We start from the raw sequence: 21,447 nt of genomic DNA, 5'->3' as shown, positions 1-21,447 counted from the left end.
TTACATGTTCACTTCTCAATTTCCATATTCCACTATACTAATTCACCACTAATCCTTTATGGGATCTAGAGTAGCGTGCTACTCGCCAATGAAGCGTTTCAACACCCCATCAGGGTTACAAGCACTATATAAATGCAAACATTTTTCCCTTTCTACCAATCCCCAACTCTTCTCAATTCAAATAACTAACTAAAATATCCACTATTCAAATTACTTTCATGTTTCGCTGTGAGAAGTTGGCCTGGTATATGATGTTCACTAATAAAAGTGACCACCTTGTACCATGCCAAGCAACCCTTATGGTGTGGTTGTAAGTCAACCTTTTCGGACCAGCTGCCCTAGTGGTAGCGTAGGCTAAGCAGTCTTTCAGGCTAAACTCGTTTAGGCATGTAAAGCAAGCTGTTTTACCATATGTAACCCCCCTTTATACCAATGAAAGGACACCACACAGATATATATTCAAAATATATATGTATTTATTACTCAAAGTATCCCCTAGACTCTATATGAGCACAGGAGCACAAATCGTTAAACAAGAAAGTATCACAATATACAGAAGTTGCACTTTATATGGATAGGCCCTGGTGGCCGCTCAAACCATATACTAAAATAGTGGTATAAGTACCACGAATAGGAAAGGGAAAAGGCCTAGGGCCTCTAGAATCGCTGGGCCTACAAGGAGCTAACTTTAGTTAGTGACCAGGAGGTCCACGGGTCGCGTGTGCAGTGAGGAAAGTTACACGCGGGCTCCCATAGGTTTTCAATGGGTGCGTAAAAGTTCAAAAGTTACTGCTAGAAGGGTCTTCTGGTTGGACTACGAAATCAAGACTTCAAACCTAGACATTAGAAATGGTAATCCACACTTGTGCACCGGAGTGCCAGCTTTACCTCACCCACAGGAAGCGGGTGCATAGGTCTCGAAGTGCGTCGGGTTTCGTCTATCTGTTCAATGGAGCCTGACGACAAAGATGCTGCAGGCGGTCGGTCCAGAAGAGATGCGGTGGATCCAAGGGTGGATCGGAAGTGTAGAAGACCTGTAAGCAGAGGGGACAGTGTTCAGTCACTAGCCAGTGACCAGCGTGGCACCAGGTAGGTACCAGGCGATGTCAGGTGCAAACAGGTGAAGAGGTGTAGCTTGTCTCTGCAGCCACGTGGTCCCTGAAGGTCGACGACGTCCAGGAGTCGGTTCACGAGCTGTCCCACGCAGGCTCGCGGTGTCGGCGACTCAAAAGAAGCAAACAAGCCTTGGCAAAAGCAGGAGTCGCAGGAATTGAAGAAAGCTTGTAACTCTGACCAGCAAGGTCAGAGGGGGTGCTCCTTTGGAGGGAAGCAGGGGCCAGTCTGGAGCAACCAGACCAGCGTCGTAGTTTTCAGAAAGGTTCGCCAAGATGGCCACTAGCCAACGGGCCAGGGACCGGGTAGGCGCGTCGAGTCGCAAAGTGCAGAGGGGCCCCACGCAGATCGTGGAGATGCTGGAGAGCTCACCTTTGGTGCAGATGCTGCTCGGATGTTGGGCTTCTCAGGACCCAAAGCACAACTCGGAGGGAGCCTCTGTTGTCGCGCTTGCAGCTTGTCGAGTGTCTTCCAAGATGGCTGGCTCTACGTGTCTCGGTGCCTCCACGGGTTCCTTCTTTGCAGGGACTGTGGATCGGGCTGTGAGAGGTCTGGAGGTCCAGTTCTTGTCGGTCTCTGGGCTCGGGCTCCGGCGGGAGGCGGTGGCAAAGCAGACGTCGATTTGCTGGATGGTGCTTGCGTTAGCAAGATGGTCACTCCCTGACCATAGGGGAGATTTCCTTCAGTCTTCTGTGCAGCAGAACGTCGAAGTTCCCGTCTTCTTCTTAGTTTCAAGTTGATTCCAGGATGTCTGAAGTCTTAGGACACAGCTCCTACCTTTAAGCGGATTCTAGGGGCCGGACTACCTGCTAGGTCCCTCCCTAAGGGTGGGACCAGGAAGGGGGGTGGTTACACCCCCAATCCTTTGTCCAGCTCGCCCCAGGTCTGGGGCTGGTGTGCCCCAGGACCGGTTTGAACTGGCATATGCACCGAGGCTCCTTGTGAGCCTCAGGCATGTCTGATTCTATTCAAGCCCTACCTGACCAATACACAAAATCCTGTCTGGGGTGGTGCTCGCACCTCCCCTGGCAGGAAACCCTTTGTCCACGTCTCCCAAGCTGGAAGGACTCCCAGCAGCAGGAGGGCAGACTTGTGTCTGTGGTGGCAGCGGCCTTTTTGTGGAGCTGAGGCTATGTCTGATTTTACCCGGGTTTCAGGATCTGTACATGTCGTGTCTCTCTAGAAGGGTGGAATGCTAACCCCGTCGCCAGAATTGGCGAGGGGTTAGTATTCCAATTCGTATGACACCTTACTCGACATGTTTTGATAAAGCCAAACCAAAGATAGCATTTAACTGCGAGGTTCATAATGCACTTAAGAGTATATGGTATGGAGATATCTGGAAACGGTAGAAGGAAGTTGTTCCGACCACTGCAGACAGGCTCAGCTCATGCCAGAGCACCATCTCACATGGAACCAAGCACTCTGCCTTCAGGATTGTTAAGGCCTGCCATAGGAGTGACTTATAGGTTAACATGTGTCCCATTTAAGGTTAGGTATAGGTATACTACACCTAAGTAAGAGGTGGATACACCAGCTTACCCCAGCTGAGTGATCAGCCAGTTGTGTCAAATTGTTAGGCCAGGCCAGGGGTGGCACAATACATGCTTCAGCCCCTGGTAGTCCTTAGATACACCAATGCCCTGGGTACCTAGTGTACACTGGTACAGGGGCTCACAGGGTGACCTAGTTCCAATTGGTTATGCACCTAAAGTGCATAGTGTCAATTTAGTAGAGAGAACAGCAGGCTGGGGGTCTGATTAGCAGGCCCACAGCCTCAGTATGTCAAAAACCAGTGAAGCAAAAAGCAAAAATTTGGGGTGACCATAGGATAGCAGACCCTACTCTCCTGCATTCGCCATACTAATTCAACAGTAATCCTTACGGGTTTCAGAGTAGCGTGCTACTCGCCAATAAAGCGCTTCAAAACCCCATCAAGGGGTAGCAAGCGCTATATAAATACAAACCTCTTTCCCTCCTCTATCCTGCAACCTACCCTTCTCTATCCAAATAACTGAATAACCTATCCACCACTCAAATTACTTAATACTTCACTATACTAATTTTCAACACTAATCCTTTATGGGTACCGGAGTAGCGTCCTACTCACCAGAAAAGCGCTTCAACACACATCAGGGGTAACAGGTGCTACATGAATGCAAACCCTTCTTCCCTTTTATCCCTCCGCTACCCTTCTCACTCCAAATAACTAATATCCACCACTCAAATTACTCACATATTTCACCATACTAATTCAGCACTAATCCTTTATGGGTTTCCGGAGTAGCGTGCTTCAACACCCAATCAGGGGTAACAAGCGCTATATGAATACAAACCTTTTTTTTTCCCTCTTCTATCCTTCTGCTATCCTTCCGAATCCAAATAACTGACTAACCTATCCACCACTTAAAATTTATTTGCATGTTTCACTATACTAATTCAACACTAATCCTCTATGGGTCCCGCAGTAGCGTGTTACTCGCCGAAAAAGCGCTTCGACGCCTCGTCAGGGGTAGTAAGCGCTATATAAATGCAATTACAATACTATATATATATATATATATATGTATGTGTATGTATATGTATGTATATGTATTATTATAAATTGGTCTCAGATTTATTCTTTTGAGTGTCTCATTTGTGTCTGTGTAACTGGCTCTGTGATATACCAATAATTGGTTATATAGTATAAAGAGTCCAGGGATTGCCCCAGAAGTGTACAAGGCTTAGTGTAAACACAAAGCGCTCTGTTTGTGAGACATTTGTTAAACACACAGTAACTAATCAATGCCACGCAACTCAAAAAAAGAGATCCACACCAATTTTAGAAAAATAAGCTTCTTTCTAGATTTATTTTAAGACCAAAATTTGTTAAAAGGTGAGTACGTTTTTCAGTAAAAACACTTTTCACTTTAAAAAGTTGACACTGCAATTTTTCAGCTCAGTAATGTTAACCTATGGGAGGAAAACAAGAATGCAGTTTTGCATGTAAGTATACGACTTACAAATCCAGTCTTTAAGGTTTCAGGTCCACACCAGGCAAGCTTCAAGTTAGTACTAAGATTGCATCTCCAACGGCACAGGCACGGCCGGGTGCAGAGGTCAAATTCAGAGTCGGGCTCCCAATGTTACCCATAAACAGCACATCTTTGATCAGCCCCAGACTCCATTGGTTAAGTAAAGTGGTGTCAGGGGTCAATCTCCAAGTATTAAAATTATCTCCGGGGTGGGTCGGTGGAGGGTCAAGGCAGAAATATGCCTTCTTATTCCGCATGCCTTTACTCCGCATGCAATTACAACGCGATCGTTACAACGACCGCGTTGTATCAACTCATACCATTACCCCGCAAGTCGTAATGACGACTTGCAGGGGGGGGCGCTGGATGTTGGAATAGTATAATTTACTATACCAACACCAGTCTGTGCGGACAGTAGGGAAGGTGTTGGATTTCAAATCTAACTCCTTCACCCCCTCCAAGTCTTTGTTACGACTTGCGGGGTAATGGTATGCGTTGTTACAACGCAGTCGTAATTGCATGCCGGGTGACGGATTCGTTATAAGGGATGTTTACCTGAAGGCAGCACCAAACTTACACCCTCCGTGGCACAGGGGCGGCCGGCTGCAGACTGCCACCACAGTGTCAGGTGCCCTATGCAAATCAATGGGGGAGATCAGTTTTGGAGAAAGGTTGCAGGTGCTGGCCAGCAAGTGGGACGAGAAAACCCACATATGCCCAGGTAAGTTCTGATGCTAGGGGACATAGGAACACCATTGGTCGAGCTCCCTAGGGTCTTCAGGTGCTTGTCTTTTGATTCGGGAACAGCTTACTGGGCAGGTCGCGTTTGTGTGGGCGGTGGTGGTCATCGTAGGGAGTCTATGTGGAGTCCAGCAGGGGTCCAATTATGGACTCTTGCTCAGCATCGCTGGGGACCCTTTGCTGGACCGGTGGGCCACTTGGACTCAGGCTGTGGGCGTCAGGTGCAGATGTGGGCCCGGTAGGCGGTTTTGGGATTCCTCAGGGCAGAGTTCTTGTTCTTTAAAGTTAGTTTCTTCTAGACAGGTCTGCTGTCCACGGGCCATTGTGATCTTTATTGAAGGCATACTGCCCTCTCTGGGTTTTGGACGTTGCGGGGCCTGCTGGACGAGTCTACTTTTGTAGCAGGAGCAAAAGGCAGCAGACAGGCTGGCAGGGTTGGAACCGAGTCAGTCAATGGTCCTTCTTTCTTCCTGTTGCGACCCTTCGTTGTCCGGTCTTTGTGGGTCATCCGGCATGCGCCTTCAGGGTCTGGGGGTGCTACCTAAATACTAGATTTAGGGGCGTTACAGAGGAGTGACCGGCAGAGACCAATGGGTCTCTTACCTAGGGTGTCTACATCTGCTATTATGCCACCCTCCTGATTGGATAAATCCCACCATCTTCAAGATGGTGGGCACTGAGAAATGTGCTTCACTTTGCCTCCAGCAGGAATGGAGTTGGTGGGGGTGGGGGGCACACCTCCTATTCTCACTTAGTTTTGGTACTCCTGCCAAAAGTGGGGGTTTGAACCAGGGGCTGCCATCTGCTGCTAGCGGCAGAGGTTGGGGTCGCATTACAAAGGCGGCAAGGCTTTTGAAGGTTCCCTCTAGAGCACTGTGCCTGCCTGGAAGAGGAGGTGTGACACCACTACCCAGGATAGGCTTTGTTTCAGGCCTCTGACAGGAATGGCTATCGTCCCAGGGGTCCAGAAACCTGTCTGGTGGTGACAGGCTGCCTAAAGCAAGTCTGAGACCACACCAGGATTGGTACGTTTTCAGGGGGCACCCTCTTTGTACATGTGTTATTAAATCCAACACTGGCATCAGTGTGGGTTCATTAAGAGGACGAGTTGGGTGCCAAGCACTCCTGAGTTCAGTAAAGCCGTCATGGTGTAGGGGAATTAGAGGTGTTTAGGTTCCAGCCCATACACTCTCCATGGCTTTCCTGGCACTTACAATATTAAAAATAAACTTAAATGTTGTAGGGGCAGAGCTACTCATGCAGATATATCCACATATAAGAGATATAGTGTACCCTGGCTTAGGGTTTGTAAGGCTTGCAAGAGGGGTGACTTTAAAGCTTTAACATGGCACACAGTCAGGGTGCTCTGTTTACTTTGTCATTTTTATTTGCACCAAGGCACGCAGGCTACAGTGGCAGTTTGAATGGCCTTTGTGTGGGGTCCCTAAGGAGACTCTCTTCAGTCCCAACGCTCTAGGTATCAGGAGTACCTTTTACTAGGGACTTACTGTCTTAAGTTGTACCAATAATGGGAACAGGTTTAGGGAAGGATCTCTGGTACAGGGGACCCTGTGCTCTTCCAATCGGAACCACATCATTTTCCAGGCAAAAAGTTTGGTGCTAACCATGTCAAAAGAGGCACTTTCTCACACGAAGTACAACAAATGCTTAGCACTATCTTCTGTTAAGCCTAACTGCCCGCCCACATTGCCCAAAAAGAGAGCGCTAGAATGATCTACTTTAGCCTCTGTTAACCAATTGAGGACCCACAGCGTACTTCATATCTGATAGAGACTACTAGCCGCAGATTCCTTAACGTAGAATTATCCCCAGGCTTGAGACTGGCCCCGGAAAACTTTCTTGCCCAGCATCTGTGCGCGCCAGGGGGCTGTACCACGCGACTCCGCCCGACGTCCTTCGTGGGCGTGACGTCAGCGAGGTCACATAAGCCCCACCCCGGGGCGCTGACGTCAGTTTTCTTCTTTTCTGCGTGCAACGCGAACCCGGATCGTGTTCGGGCCTTTTTTTTCCCGCTTTTCAGCATTTTTCTTGGTAACAGTGTGCGAATGCCTTCGGGCTTCAAGACGTGCTAGTCTTGCGCGCGCCAGATGTCTGCGACGGATCCTCACCCCATCTGCATGTGGTGTTTGGGGGAGCACCACGACTCCACGGATTGTGAGGCGTGTCAGCAAATGAAGCCGAAGTCCCGGCGAGAGCGCCGGATGAAGCTCCTTTCGGGATGCGTGTCCAGGTCGGCGTAGTCGCCGCGTCAGTCCCCTGCGGACGGAATTCAAGAACCGCCGCTTCAGTCTCCGAGATCGTCCTTCCCCCAGGCTGCAAGGGCGTCGCTCACCTGTTGGTAAGTGTGGCAGTTTGTCCCCAAGGCCCGGTCCCCGGCCTGTTGGGGGCATGGGTTCTCCGCGGGAGGTGCGGCCCAGCGCGTCACCATCCTATCCACCGTTCCCCTGCGCTCAGATGGAGGACTATGTGGCGGCCTTGCAGGCCTCTTTGGCTCTTCCTTCTCCTCCTTCTCTTCCTGGGACATCTGCGGATCCCTTGCAGCGTGCAGGAACTTCTGCGGTGTCGCCGGCGGCTCTGGCCCTGGCACCGACCGGTTCGGATCCAGGTTCGGAGGATGTGGGGCTGTCTGGGTGCAGCCCTTAGAGGTTCCCTCCTTCGGACCCGGGCGCCACTGCCTCGCCGCAAACCCCCGCGGGGGTCCCTCTGGTGTCGCGGGAGGTTGCCAGGACTCTGGGTGTGTCCTCGAGTCCCCCTCGGTCCTCAGGGCAGGCGGCAGCCTTGTCCGATACCACGCCGCTCAGGTGCCGGTGGCTGCTGGCCCTGGTGGCGCCGCAGGGACCGGCTAGGGGTCAGGCGTGTCCCCGAGTCCCCCTCATCCCTCCACGCAGGCGGCTGCCTTGTCTGAGGTAGTCGACGCCTTTTCCGCACCATTCCTTAGCCGCCCCGGCCCAGCTCCGGTCTCCTGCACCGCGCATTGTGGCGGAGGTCGTTCCGGCGTCCCCTTCGACGCCGGTCGACGTTGACCTGACGCCGGTTGCAGACTCTACGGCGCCGGGTTGTTGAGTCATATTCGGACGCCCCCTCTTCTCCAGAGGTTCGGCAGTTGTTGGTTTCATCTTCTCCGGAGACGGGCCGCCGTGTCGTGGAGTTTTCCCTGGCGTCTTCCAAGGACGGCCTCATTGCCGCCGCGGCGCCCGCAGTCTTCGCTGGTAGGGCCTCCAGTTCCCCATTCCTCGGTCCCCCTTCCTCCTTTCCGGTCTTGGCCTTTCCTTCCTCCGGTTGGCCTGGGGGACGGCCACCTTAGCTTGCAGCCGTCGCCCACCGAGGAACTGCTTTCCCTACCACAGGGCCCTACGGAGGCCGGTGCTGCCTTCGCTTGGGCTGTTTCCACGGCGGCGGGGATCTTGCGCATGGGCAATCCAGCTGCCCATTTCTCCACTGATCATCTTTTGGAGGTCCTCCATCAGGGTTATGGGGGTCGGGAGCTTCCTCTTCCCTTTGAGGCTTCGCTCTACACGTCTTTTGGGGGCTTGAGGGCGGCCCGCCACCACTTCTGCACCGCCACCGTCCTGCGCCACATGACCTGGTCTGTCTTTCCCTTCACCCCTCTACCAGGGGTCCTCTTTTACAGACTGCCTTTCCCGCTCTACCATCGGTGTTGTCTCCCCTGTCACGGGAGGCACGCTGGTTAGATTCCTGGGGGCGCAATATCTTCGCCTCCACCAGCGCGGTTTTGCGGGCCCTTAACACTCTTTGTGTCTTGACAAGGGCCACTTCTTGCTTGTGGGACTCAGCGGAGTCCCTTATGTCTGCCGCTCCTCAGGAGGGTGCCTGTGTTGATCTCTGGCACCATGTGTTGGATGGTCGGGAGCTGGCCGCCTTTATTCTTCGCTCAGCTCTGGACGTTTCAGACGTGCTTGGTGCATCGGTGGCCCTTCGTTGACGTGCCTGGCTATGGGATAGTGTGTTACCGGAGAACGCGAGGGAACGGTTGGTGGACCTTCTTTTTGATGGCACTCTTTTGTTCCACACCCCTGTGGACTCTGCCATTCAGAGGCTTCTTGCGGGGCTTCGTCCTCCTCCTCCACCTCCTCCTCCTCAGTGACCTGTGAGTCGGTCTGTGTTTTGGGAGGTGTTCTTCCGTTGTTTTCCTGGGGCCTTGTAGCGCGTCGCCCCGGTTGTGTGTTCTGTGTGGTTCATGTGCCTTCGGGTCCTTTTGTTAGGACTTTGGTGCTGTTGGCTGCTGGTTCGGCCCTGTTTTGACTTGTGGTTTGGCTGTTATAAGCTGTGTAGGTCCTGAGATAAAGCCTTCTGTGTATTCTTTATTGGCTGTTTGGCAAGCCGTCTGCGGTTTTCTCCGCAGGTCTTTCTGTTTGTCCTCTGCTGCTAAAACTTTTTCCTAAGAGGATTCCCATGTTCTTGGGATGTAACATGCCCTATGTGGGGTACTGGTAGCTATTATATAGCTCTATCATGTGCTGGGGAGGTGTGGTCGCCCTTCGGACTTCTGCTCTCCGTGGCGTCACGGTATATCGCATGTGCAAAATTCTTGCTAATTGTTTTGGAGTGGCTTGCGTTGCACCCCGGTCCGTCCTTCTCCTGGGTCGCTGTGTGGCTAGCCTAGTCTGGCCTGCTGTCTGCGGCATCGCGTTGTAGCGGTTTTGCCCTTCTATCCGACTTGGTCCTCTGTCTGGTGTTCCGGGGGGGGGGGACTGGCTTCCCTGTTTTTTATGTTCTGGTGGACGGCTTGGCCCGTCCTCCGTCTCGCTCTCATTTTCTTTCTGCCTGGTTCCACTTCATTCGTGGGTCAGCGTGTGCCGGCCCCTCCCTTGGGGGTGTCCTGGGCCTTCCTGGCCCCTGCCTTCAGCTGGCATCTAGCTTGTCCTGGGTGCGCCGTTCAGCATTGTTGTCTGCTACTAGTTGTCTGCTACTAGCTGTGCATGCTGGTGCAGGCCTGTTTGTTCTAATACTCCATTGTGGCCTTTGATGTATTCCCTTGTGCCTTTCTCTTCCGTCTGCGCTTTCGGCGGTGGAGACGTCCTTGCCTCGTCCGCTGCTTGCAGGTGAGGTGTGTTCAGCTATTTTCTGTCACTGTGTGTGTGTGTGTTCTTACAGTGGGCCCTGCCTCCGGTTCTACCTCTTCTCCCTGGGGTCTGAGGTGGTCCTTGTGTTCCTTGAAGCTTTTCGGGCGCTGTCTGCCTCTGCGGGGTGTTTGGCAGTCTCCCTTGGTTGGGCTTAGGATATCCTGGCCTTTCCCTTCTTGTCCCTGTGACCTGTCCCCTGCTGGGGCCCTGTGTCTCTCCGGGTGGGGAGGGGCTCTCGCAGGCCCTTCTCCCTTCTGGGTATGGCTACGGTATCTATTCTACGTTAAGGAATCTGCGGCTTGTAGTCTATCAGGTGTACAAGTTACTTACCTTTGGTAACAATGTATCTGGTAGGGACGATTCTAGCCGCAGATTCCTTCCCGACCCGACCTTCCTCCCCGTTCTGCGAGGACCCTCTGCTTGGGTTTCTGCAGTCGCCTTCCTCTGGGTGGCTTGTCTTCTGTGGGTGTCCTCTTTGTTTTCTTTCAGTCAGTCATCCCTCCGGATGGTTTTTCTCTGGCGTGTGAGCCTTCTTTCGCTCTTTCCCTCTGCTGTTTGAGTTTCTGATCCCCAGCTGATCTTCTTCGTTCTGGGTTCTTTTACCTGTCCTTTGACGTACTCCTTTCAGGGGTTATGGCCCTCCTTGGCAGTGTAGTTTGGGGGTGGATTGCTGTTGCTCCCCTGTTCCGGGCTTGTGACCCTGCCCCTTGTGGTGGTGTTTGTAGTCCCGCTCTCTTTCGGTCACGCTTTCACATGCTTGTGCCTCTAGGGTGGCTCTCTCCTTGGCTTGCGAGGTGGTTCAACTGAGTAGTGCGTGCGCTTTTCTTGCTCTGGCTTTGCTGCTCTGACCTTCTGGTACTTAACTGCCACCTGGTGCTCTCGCCTTGTGCAATTGTTTCTCAGAGTGGTTCCCTGCTCTTTTCCTGCTCTGGCCTGCTGTTGTCGCCTTCTGGTGCCTTGGTGCCACCTGGTGAGGTTTTCTCACCTTTTGTTTTCCTCTATTTTGTTTTCCTCTATTTTGTTTCTCTGTTTTTGTCGCACACTGTTTCCATGCTCTCCTCAGTTTTGTTGTGAGGGCTCTGCTTTGTGGCGCGGAAAAGTTCTCCGAAGCAAACAGACGTCAGCGAGCCGGGGTGGGGCTTATGTGACCTCGCTGACGTGGAGGACGTCGGGCGGAGTCGAGTGGTACAGCTCCCCGGCGCGCAGAGATGCTGGGCAAGAAAGTTTTCCAGGTCCAGTCTCGCGCCTTGGAATAATTCTACGTTAAGGAGTCTGCGGCTAGAATCGTCTCTACCAGATACATCGTTACCGCAGGTAAGTAACTTGCACTTTATTACACTAAATAGAGAGCCAGCTTCCTACAAGTGCGGATCCCAGATTTCCGAATTTCACCACACACAAGATGGTGGGATTCTCTCTTTTGTGTTCACTTCAGGCTGCCCAACTTAGGGGTGTGACACAGCTAATTTCCCACCTGTCATGGTGCCAAATGGGCCTCAGGGCAGGGGCTGGTATTTCCCAGGTCTGGGGGAAGCAAGGCGGTGGGGTCTTTGAAGCTCCCTGCCTTGACATGCTACTTTACTAGCTGTCCTACTGGTGGAGGTGTAAACACCTCCTGCCAGAGCAGGCATTTTGTTTCTGGCCTCAAAGCAGGTCTCTAACCCCGGGGGGGGGGGGGGGGGGGGGGAGGGGGTTGGATGGTCAGAAACTAGTCTGTGGCAGCAGGTTAAGACAGGACCAGTCTCAGCCGGCACACTAGAGGACTAGTAGGGTTCACGGGGTACCTCTAAGATGCTCTCCTGGTGCATGTATTAATAAATGTATTAATAAATCCATCACTGGAATCAGTGCGGGTTTATTAATACGAGGTGTTTTGATACCAAACACCATATGTTCCAGGGAAGCCATTATGTAGCTGGTAAACTCACTTTGACCAGTGCCCAGTACATCCCTTAAGAGGGCTTCCCTGAAATATCCAGCAATGTAACTAGACAATACAGGGTCATATCTGCTCATGCAGATATGTCCTCACATGGGCTATAATGCCCCCAGCCTTAGTGCTCCAAGGCCTACTGTAGGGGTGACTTGCATAAAGCCCATGTTGTGTCTTTGGCAGGGCACACAGGAGCTTGCCATGTCATGTTTTCAAACATGGTTTGCACCATGTCACGCAGGCTAGCATGGCAGTCTTTGTGTAATTTGGGTGTGGGTCTCTTAGGCTGGCATAAAATATTCTGCAGCCCTTGGGGGATCCTATTTAGTACTCTAGGTACCTGGGGTACACTTTGATAGGGACGTATAGGGGTGCTAAAGTCCTTAGCCAATTGTGAAACAATCCGACATCACTTTGTTGTAAGGAAGAAGCGCTGGCACTGAGGTCTGGTTAGCAAGCCTTAGTGCACTGTCTGAGTATAAAAGCAGAATCCAGTAGATAAAAAGGGGTCAAAAAGTGGGACAACTGCAACAACTGTTCCTGCATGCTGTTTTTCACAACTAGGCTTTCAGTGTGGCTAAAAGTGAGAACAGCGTCTGCAGTGAAATAGCATGCTTAATCTTGTCAGTGCAAGTTCAAGCCAGTCTTATTTGGCATGCACCACTTTCACCTGTTACACACCCTGGTTTTGTGGGCTCCAAGGCACTTCTCAGTGGTATCATAGCTAAGGTTGAAACTAGGCTATTTAGCATTTCAGTGTTTTTATATGAGTGATAATGCCTAAAGTTAGAACAAACTTAATCTGTGGAATTCAATTTTATGACCCGGTTTATAAACATAGTATTTACGTAAAGATATTCCCGAAAGGTTTATTGGCTCAGTTTTAGGGTTTATAGTCTATAAACTGTACAACATGATAGTCTGCACCTATCAGGTTGACCTGTTGCAGTCCCCACACACCGCTCATTTGGAGTAGTAGGTATTTTGGGTTTTGAGTATGTGATGGTGCTCCAAGAATCTTCACAGCATTGGAAGCTCAAGCGTGTCATAAATTGGTCTGTTCAATTGAATAGCATTTTTTCGGACTGTGTCCAATATGCTGAGCTATTTCCTACTTTATGCCAAGATTTAAAACCTGTTTTGCTAACCACACATACAACTTGTAACATGCTGGCTCAGGAGCTCGATGCTAGTTCCAGGTTCATATGCAAACCACCTAAATGTCGAAAGAGCCCTAATTGAGACCAAACCTATGAAAGCTTAGTGTGTTATCTAGGGATGACTGAATGGAACCTCAGCTTTGCCTCTGTGCATGCGGGTGCCTAGCATTTTTCTAGGTGCTTGTGGGGTTCTGAGAATGTAGGTGTTGGAACTGGTGGCAGTTGGAGAGCTGGCTTTGGAGAAGGCATAATATGCTAAACTTGTTGGGGTGTTGAGATTACTCATTAAGAAACCTTGAAGAAACTTGCTTCTGAGTGCTGCGTCCTCACTTTCACAATTAGTCCAGACTGCTTGAAAAGTGTAGTGAAGTAGAGTGAATTCTGTGCTTTTGGTCATTGTCCCAAAAGGTTAATTGCAGACATGCCATCTTCGGATACCACATTTTGTTAAACCGTTGAAGATATTTCCACCATTAGATGACAGAAATATGCAAACCATATGCATTTATAGCAGAAACTATTGTTACAGTTAGGTAACTTGTTTTTGCATTGCAATTATGTTTTCCTCTTAGTCATCGTCAGGGAGAAGATTCTGCTTCATCTCATCCTCCAAACGCAAATGTAATGTTCAGAGAAGTAAATTTTCACTGTACATGTGTTTTGAAGGTTTGAAAATGTACAGATTTTTTTCTTTTCTCAGAGATGTGGTCCGAAGCTATTAAAATCCTGAAGGGAGAATACACTGTGCGTGCAATCAAAGAACACAAAATGGATCAAGCAATTATTTTCTGCAGAACTAAAATTGACTGCGATAACATGGAGGCATACTTTATCCAACAAGGAGGAGGTATTTTTTAAATGAGAAGAAAATATTTTATTTAAATTGTTGTCAGTTCACTTTTCATGCCATTTTCTACGTTGTAAGTATTCTACAAAAACCAAATTGTTTTAGTAGGTGTCATTACAATGAAAACAAATAATTTTGCCATTGAACATTTAACTATAATAATGCGTTCAATTCTCATTCTTTGTTGCTTTTCAGGCCCAGATAAAAAAGGGCACCAATTTTCCTGTGTGTGCCTGCATGGTGATAGAAAACCTCAAGAAAGAAAACAAAACCTGGAAAGATTTAAGGTAAGAAAGAAACTCTGCTTTGTGCTTTTTTTTTTTTCCTCTCTCCATTGTACGCCTATATTATATAATTTGCTGGCTTCCCTAGATGTCAAATGCCCCGTCAAGAGGGCCATGTGGCAAGCAGGAGCTACTAGGCAGAACCGTGGGGTTTGAGGATCTTTTTATTTTTTTTATTTTTATTCTTATGTCCCGGGGCCCAATCTACTATGGTTCTGAGTAACAAGGTCAAGTGCTTCCTCTTACAACACTTGACTGTCCATTGTATCCCCGGTTGAGCAATCCAAGGCTCTTCTGAGGGAGGGAGATGTAAGGCATACACAGACTCTAGACTCAAAGTACAAACAATAACGGCAATAAGATGATTGAATCAATTTTATCAAAAAAGGAGTATTTAATATCAACACTCAAAGCATGCAGTCCACACCAAATAATCCACACAGTTCTCTTAAGGTCACGCCATCTGGGGTGGAATCCCAGAGTCCCTCTGTCCGGTCTAGTGGCGATGGTTATTCCCTATTCGTTAATGAAGGTGACCCTCAGATGTGTCCCATGCACCACAGTCTATGCTTCGCCTTAAGAGGTAATGCTAGCAGTGATTAAGCACTACGTTTGTGCAAGTCTCCAGCAAGCCCCCAGGCCTGGAACCATCTTGGAGCTGGGTGCCCCTTTGCGAGCACTGGCCTCTCAACTTACTCCAGTTTTGGAACTTTCATAGTCACATGCTTAAATCATTCCCCATCGTTGAGATGGGAGTCCCCGAAATATTTAAAAAGTAATGTCACAATAGACATGGGACTTAAAGGCCTAAGGCCTCATTATTTAGTAACGTATCCAAGTCCTTATTTAAAAAAGGACCAAACTTAGAAAACAACCAATCAGATGCCACCACCCTGTAGAATCTTCCTAAGAGAAGCTCTAGTGCCTCAGATTTTCTACCGCACGTCGTGCTAGGGAGTATCACAACTCTTAGTATTTACCTTTTCTAATGGGTTTTTTCTTCTTTTGAATATATATATATATATATATTACAGATACCAGTATCTGGTTTTAGGTGTAATAAACTGACGCCTCCATGTCGGACCCACCTAAATAAGGCCTCTTCAGGCCCTGTGGCACCTGCAGGAAGAAGAAACTGCACATCCATGATCCCCATAAGGACTGCCTTTATTGTCTATACCCAGACCACACACCTAAGGACTCTGGGGTATGTTGCAAGACTTTGAAAGATCGTGAGGGGAGGCTTTTACTATGGCTGCAGAGGCTTAACGACAGAGATGATCCTGTTTCTGATGAGAGTGATGTTTCCTCAAGATCTTTCTCTGACGCTGCAAAAAGGACCACTGAATGACTCTCCAGGTCATTCCTCTCAACAACCTCCAAAGAAGACGCACAAAAAGTCAGAAGGTGCTAGAAAGTAGGACCCATCTTCCAAGTTGCCCCCTCAACAACAGGATAAAAGTTGTTTCTGTCAAAAAATCCTCTCAGAAACCAGTTTCAAAACCTTCTATTCCACCTGGGAAGGTTAAACATACTTTCAAAAAGCGTACTTCAGCCCCGCCGATGGGCAGCTTGTCCATGGCAGCTTTGACAACGAGGACATTCTCCTCTGGTGCTTTTGTGGTAACGTCGCTGAAGACCACCGTAGCCACTATCGGTGTCATTGGCAGCGTTCTTGCTGACAAGCCAGGTCCCCTTGTCGACGGTGAAGATCACCAAGGCTAAAGTCATCGTCGATTAAGCTTACGATGATGAGTCTTTAATCTACTGCGTTTCCCGCATCGACGACGAGCCTACCGTCAACGACCCTCTCATCTATTCTCTCTCCCATCATTTGGTCGACTGCCTCGTCGACGATGGATGGATCGTCGCCGTTGATTGTATCGTCCATGCCTGTTTGGTCTGCGGAGGCCTCGTTGTCATTGTTGACGCCACTTACCTCCGTTAACGGCTCATCATTGACAACGGTCACTTCCAGGAACCAGTCACATATTCCAGCAACGATGACCCCAGCATCATGTAACGCCCTGAACGTCTCAGGATCGTTTAACAGACACGATAATGAGAACGCAACCACTTGTGAAGGTTTAGTTATTTTAATGAAGGCAAAAATAATACAAGGAATAAACAAAGGTTATAGTCACTGGAATCCTCCAGGCTAAGTACGTTACCAGCCCACAGCACGGATGGTCCTAACCGTCCTCTGCATATACGCCGATCCCGGCGTATGCCAACAGAGGGCAGAAATGAAATGGCCGACAATGCCAATCGGTAGGCTGTGAGGGGCACGAAGAGTGTTGGGGAGAATCGAGGAGTCAGGGAAACACCCAGCCGGGGTCTCTACCTGAAGGGAGCAGCCGCTCAACCTCTTCCTCAGACTGCACCGGGACGCGGAGTCACCTCCTGGTGATGCGTCACCGATACCCCAATCACAAGCAAAGAAGACTGAACCGAGAGCAGCCGCTCGATCGATCCTGTGGACTTCCGAGTCTGTAACGCGGCAAACACCTCCTGGTGTGCGTTACAGCTGGCAGTCCCTGTATCTCTGGTCGGGCTGGGAGTTACGACTCCAACCAGCAAAAGCGCCACGGCGCTTTGACTCAGCCGAGTCAAAAAGCGAAGCTCAATGGTTATCCGGTAGAGCTTCCGGGTCCTTCACAGGTGACGATGGGGCAAGACACGGCCCAGGGAGTAACGACTCGACCTACCTCCGTTCTTGCCTTACTGGAGCACCACTCCGGAACACTGCTCTTCACTAAGCAGGTACGTCGGTGTAAACACAATATCCGACAGCGTTGTACCTCCCGGTTCCTCCCTTTATAGGGCGTTGTTTTCCTTGAGTTATGTAACAGCTCTGCTGTTTACATAAGGGCGTGTTTTCCTTGTGTTATGTAACAGCTCTCCTGTTTACATAAGGGCGTGTTTTCCTTGAGTTATGTAACAGCTCTCCTGTTTACATAAGGGCGTGTTTTCCTTGAGTTATGTAACAGCTCTCCTGTTTTACATAAGGGCGTGTTTTCCTTGAGTTATGTAACAGCTCTCCTGTTTACATAACCTCTCAACCGCTAAGCATCCTGGGAGATGTAGTCCGTTTTCGCTGGTTACCGTTTTCCTCCCCTCGCATGACAGGAATTCTTGACAGTACATCCTCCCTCTCAGCGGCTCCCCACGGGTCCAGCGCTGGCAGGAAAACGCCGATGGAACAAGGAGACCAAGCGTGGAGCATGAACCCCTTCAGCCGGTTCCCATGACTGCTCCTCCGGGCCATAGCCTTTCCACGCAACCAGGTACCACAGCTTCCCCCTGCGCCATTGGGACGCCCGTATGCCCAACACTTCATACTCCACCTCCGACTCCACGCATACCGGCCTAGGTGTCCCAGACGGCTTGGAGGGTGCTGGTTTGAGCAATGATACATGAAAGACAGGGTGTATCCGCAATGACTGGGGCAAGCACACCTTCACGTTCACGGGACCCATACACTTGGTAATTCGATAGGGGCCCATGTACTTGGGATGGAACACACTGTTCTTTCGAAACCTCATGTTTCTTGTGGATATCCAGACGTAGTCTCCAGTGCGGTACAGTGGCCCGGGCCTTCTCTTCCTGTCTGCCGCAGCCTTGTATCTTCTCTTGGCCTCTATTAGGACAGCCCTTGAGCGCATCAACGTGTCTTTTATGTGTGCCACCCTGTCCGCTGTGGCGGGAATCCTGTCCTCTCTGAACGGATGTAGAAATGGCAAGAACCTGGGATGTTGGCCATAGTTGCTATAGAACGGAGATGACTGTGTGGAGCTGTGAGTGGCGTTGTTATAGGCGATCTCTGCAACCCATAGCAAGTCGACCCATTCTTCCCTGCCCTGGTCCACAAAACATCGCAGATACTGTTTGAGCGTTTGGTTCAGGCGCTCGGTTTGGCCGTCCGTTTGAGGGTGGTAGCTGGTGGACAGGGCGGTCTTAACATGCAGCGCAGTGCACCAAGTCTTCCAGAATTGCACAGTAAACTGCGACCCCCGGTCCGACACGATCACCCCAGGTAATCCATGCAGTCGTACCACATTCTTTAGGAGTAGTGACGCCAATTCCCCGGCCGTAGGGACTCTCTTGCAGGGGATGAAGTGCCCCATTTTCGTCAAGTAATCCACCACCACCAGTATTGCCGTCATCCCCTGGTCTACCGGTAGGCCCACCACGAAGTCCAGTGATATGCTATCCCATGGTCTATCCGGGGTCGGAAGTGGATGTAAGAGCCCTTGGGTTCGGCCATGGTCGGCCTTCATGGTAGCACACGTAGGACACTCCTGTCCCCACCTCCTGACATCCACTCTCATGGTTGGCCACCAGAAATGCCGTCCCATGCTAGCCACCGTTTTTTCAAAGCCCAAATGACCTGCGCATGGAGAGTCATGGCACCAGATGAATGCTTGTTTCCTTAGCCTAGGCGTGGGTATCAATAGGCACCTGCCCTTCAGGGGTATCCCGTCCTTCAGCTGCCATTCTCTGTGACTGAGGAGCCACCTCCGCCATGCGAATGACCTGATCCCTCTCTTTATTCCCCTCAGGAAAGTACCCGGTTGGATAACCCCCAATACCATCCTCGGGGAAATGATGGAATGCTCGGTCGCAGGCAATGGTTCCTTAACTGCAGATTGACGGGACAGGGCGTCCGCCTTCCGGTTTTCCGTCCCCGGCCGATATGTGATGCGGAAGTTGAACCCCGCAAAGAAGATCATCCACCGCAGCTGTCTGGGAGAAAGGTGTCTTGTGGCCGTCATGAACTGTAGGTTCCGATGGTCCGTGTACACCGATACCACATGTCTTGCCCCCATCAACCAATGCCTCCATTCGGTGAAGGCGTCCTTGATTGCGAGAAGCTCCTTCTCCGCAATATGGTAGTTGCGTTCGGCGTCGTTGAGTTTGCGGGACATGTACGCAACGGGATGAAGCACCCCTGTGTCGTGGTTGCGTTGGGACAAGATAGCCCCCAGCGCCACATCCGATGCGTCCGCTTCCACCACGTAGGGGAGATCCGGATCGGGGTGAGCCAACACCGGTGCCTTACCAAAGGCGCTTTTCAGGGCCTCAAAGGCTTTGTTCGCTTCAGGGGACCAGACAAACTCCTTGGACTTCCTCAGTAGCTGTGTGATTGGGGCCACCAATCCTGAAAATCCATCTATAAACCGCCTGTAAAAGTTGGCGAAGCCAATGAAACTTTGGACGTCCTTCACGCTTTGGGGCTCCGGCCATTCTTTCACCGCCTTGATCTTTCGTTCTGCCATCTCCTGTCCCTCTGGACTCAGCATCACTCCGAGGAATTCCACGGATGTGACGTGGAAGTCACACTTGCTGAGTTTACAAAACAGCATGTTTTCCCTCAGCTTTTGGAGCACAGCTTTGACGTGGTGTACGTGCTCCTCCACACTGGACGAATAGATGAGGATGTCGTCGATATATACGACCACGTAGATATCCAACTCCTCTCTGAATACCTCATTCAAAAAGTACTGAAAGGCTGCCGGGGCGTTGCACAGATCGAACGGCATGACGAGGTACTCAAAAAGGCCGAACCTGGTCTTAAAGGCGGTCTTCCACTCGTCTCCGTCCCTCATGCGCACCAGATGGTATGCCCCTCTCAAATCCAACTTGGTGTAGATACGAGCTTTCTTGACCTGTTCCAGGAGTACACTGATGAGAGGCAAGGGGTACCGATTCTTTACGGTTATCGCATTCAATGCCCTAAAGTCCACACAGGCTCTCAGCTCCCCATTAGCCTTCGGGATGAAGAAGAGTGGCGAGGCGGCCGGAGACTTGGACGGGCGGATGAATCCTAGCTTGAGGAGTTTATCCGGGTACCCCCGGAGATGCACGTTTTCAGGCTCCGTCAGGGCATACAGCCTGCCGCTGGGAACGCTGGCCCCTGGCACCAGGTCGATCTGGCAGTCAAACTGTCTATGCGGTGGTAGCACTTCCGCCTTCACCTCATCAAATACATCCTCAAAACTGTGATAAGCCTGGGGGAGAGCCACATCTTTTTCTGCCGCTGTAGCCACCGTCTGACTCCCGCTCTCATCTGCGTCAAGGGTTTCCGTTCCTATTCCACAATGCAGGATGCAATACGGTGACGTCAGTTCGATGCGATGTGTTGGCCAATCCACAGAGGGGTTGTGTTTCTGTAGCCACGGCAATCCCAATATGACGCCATATTGGGGCGCTCGGATGATGTTAAAATCGATTTGTTCCAAATGGTTCCTCCCACATCTCATCGGAAGGACCCCTGTGTGCTGCCCGATGGGCCCCGTCACCAATCGCCTTCCGTCTACAGCATAGACGTCTTCGGGTACAGCTTTGGGAAGAAGCACTAGCCCTAGCCTGCATGCCTCGTTGTGGTCCATAAACATGCCAGTGGCCCCTGAATCCACCATGGCCACAACGGGTATCCACTGGTCATGCACTCCCACGTGCACCGTGAGAAACAGGTGTCGTTGTCCCTTAGTGACCGAGTTGGAAAGTGAAGGGATGGATGAGTGACTCCGAGATGCCCCTTCTTTGGTCTGGGAGTCCTCTAGTTTTCCGCCGGTACGTCCACCACGGCTGTTACCGACCGGTTGGCCCGATAACGTGACGTCATCGGTTTGGCAGGGCATTCACGTACGTAGTGGCCTTTTTTGCCACAATATAGGCACAATCCTTGTTTACGGCGTGACTCTTTCTCCGTGGCTGTGAGGCTCGCTCGTATTGCGCCGATGTCCATGGGTTCTCCCTTGGATGCGGTGGAAGTTTCAGGACTTCCCACTGTCACATAGGATGGAAGGGATTTTCCTTTTCTCCCATGATCCCCCTTTCTTTCACTTAGCCTATGTTCCAGCCGTAATACCAGGTTGATAAGGCCCTCACATGTCTTGGGTTGTGGGTCAATATGAGCCACGGCGTCCTTGAGCTCATCGCACAGCCCGTGATGGAAGAGCGCCGTCTGTTTAGCAACAGGCCACTTGGTTTCCGCAACCAGCCTTCGGAACGCGTTGAGATACTGCACCAGGTCGTTGGATCCCTGTCTCAACTCAAGCATTTCACGGTCCGCCGTGTACGAGTCAGCCCTTCTGTCGAAGACCTTCAGGAATTCCTCGCGAAAAGCACCCCAATCACATAAGATGGGGTCGTCCCTGCTCACCAGAGGTACGGCCCATTGTGCCGCGTTTCCCGCCAAATAGGATATAAGGAAAGCCACACGAGCCTGACTCGTGGGGAAC

General features: G+C 50.7%; 1 protein-coding gene across 1 annotated transcript in view; it reads left to right on the top strand.

Moving 5' to 3' along the window:
• The window catches only part of DDX1 (DEAD-box helicase 1), a 287,219-nt gene that overhangs the window by 196,331 nt on the left and 69,441 nt on the right, over positions 1-21,447 (top strand). Inside the window, exons 19-20 of the mRNA XM_085610667.1 lie at positions 13,770-13,916; positions 14,112-14,203. Coding sequence (XP_085466793.1) covers positions 13,770-13,916; positions 14,112-14,203 — 239 coding nt within the window. The remainder of the gene's footprint in view (positions 1-13,769; positions 13,917-14,111; positions 14,204-21,447) is intronic.

Source organism: Triturus cristatus, chromosome 6, assembly GCF_964204655.1.
Source record: "Triturus cristatus chromosome 6, aTriCri1.1, whole genome shotgun sequence".
In the NCBI taxonomy this organism is placed as follows: domain Eukaryota; kingdom Metazoa; phylum Chordata; class Amphibia; order Caudata; family Salamandridae; genus Triturus; species Triturus cristatus.
This window is presented reverse-complemented; position numbering and strand designations above follow the sequence as displayed.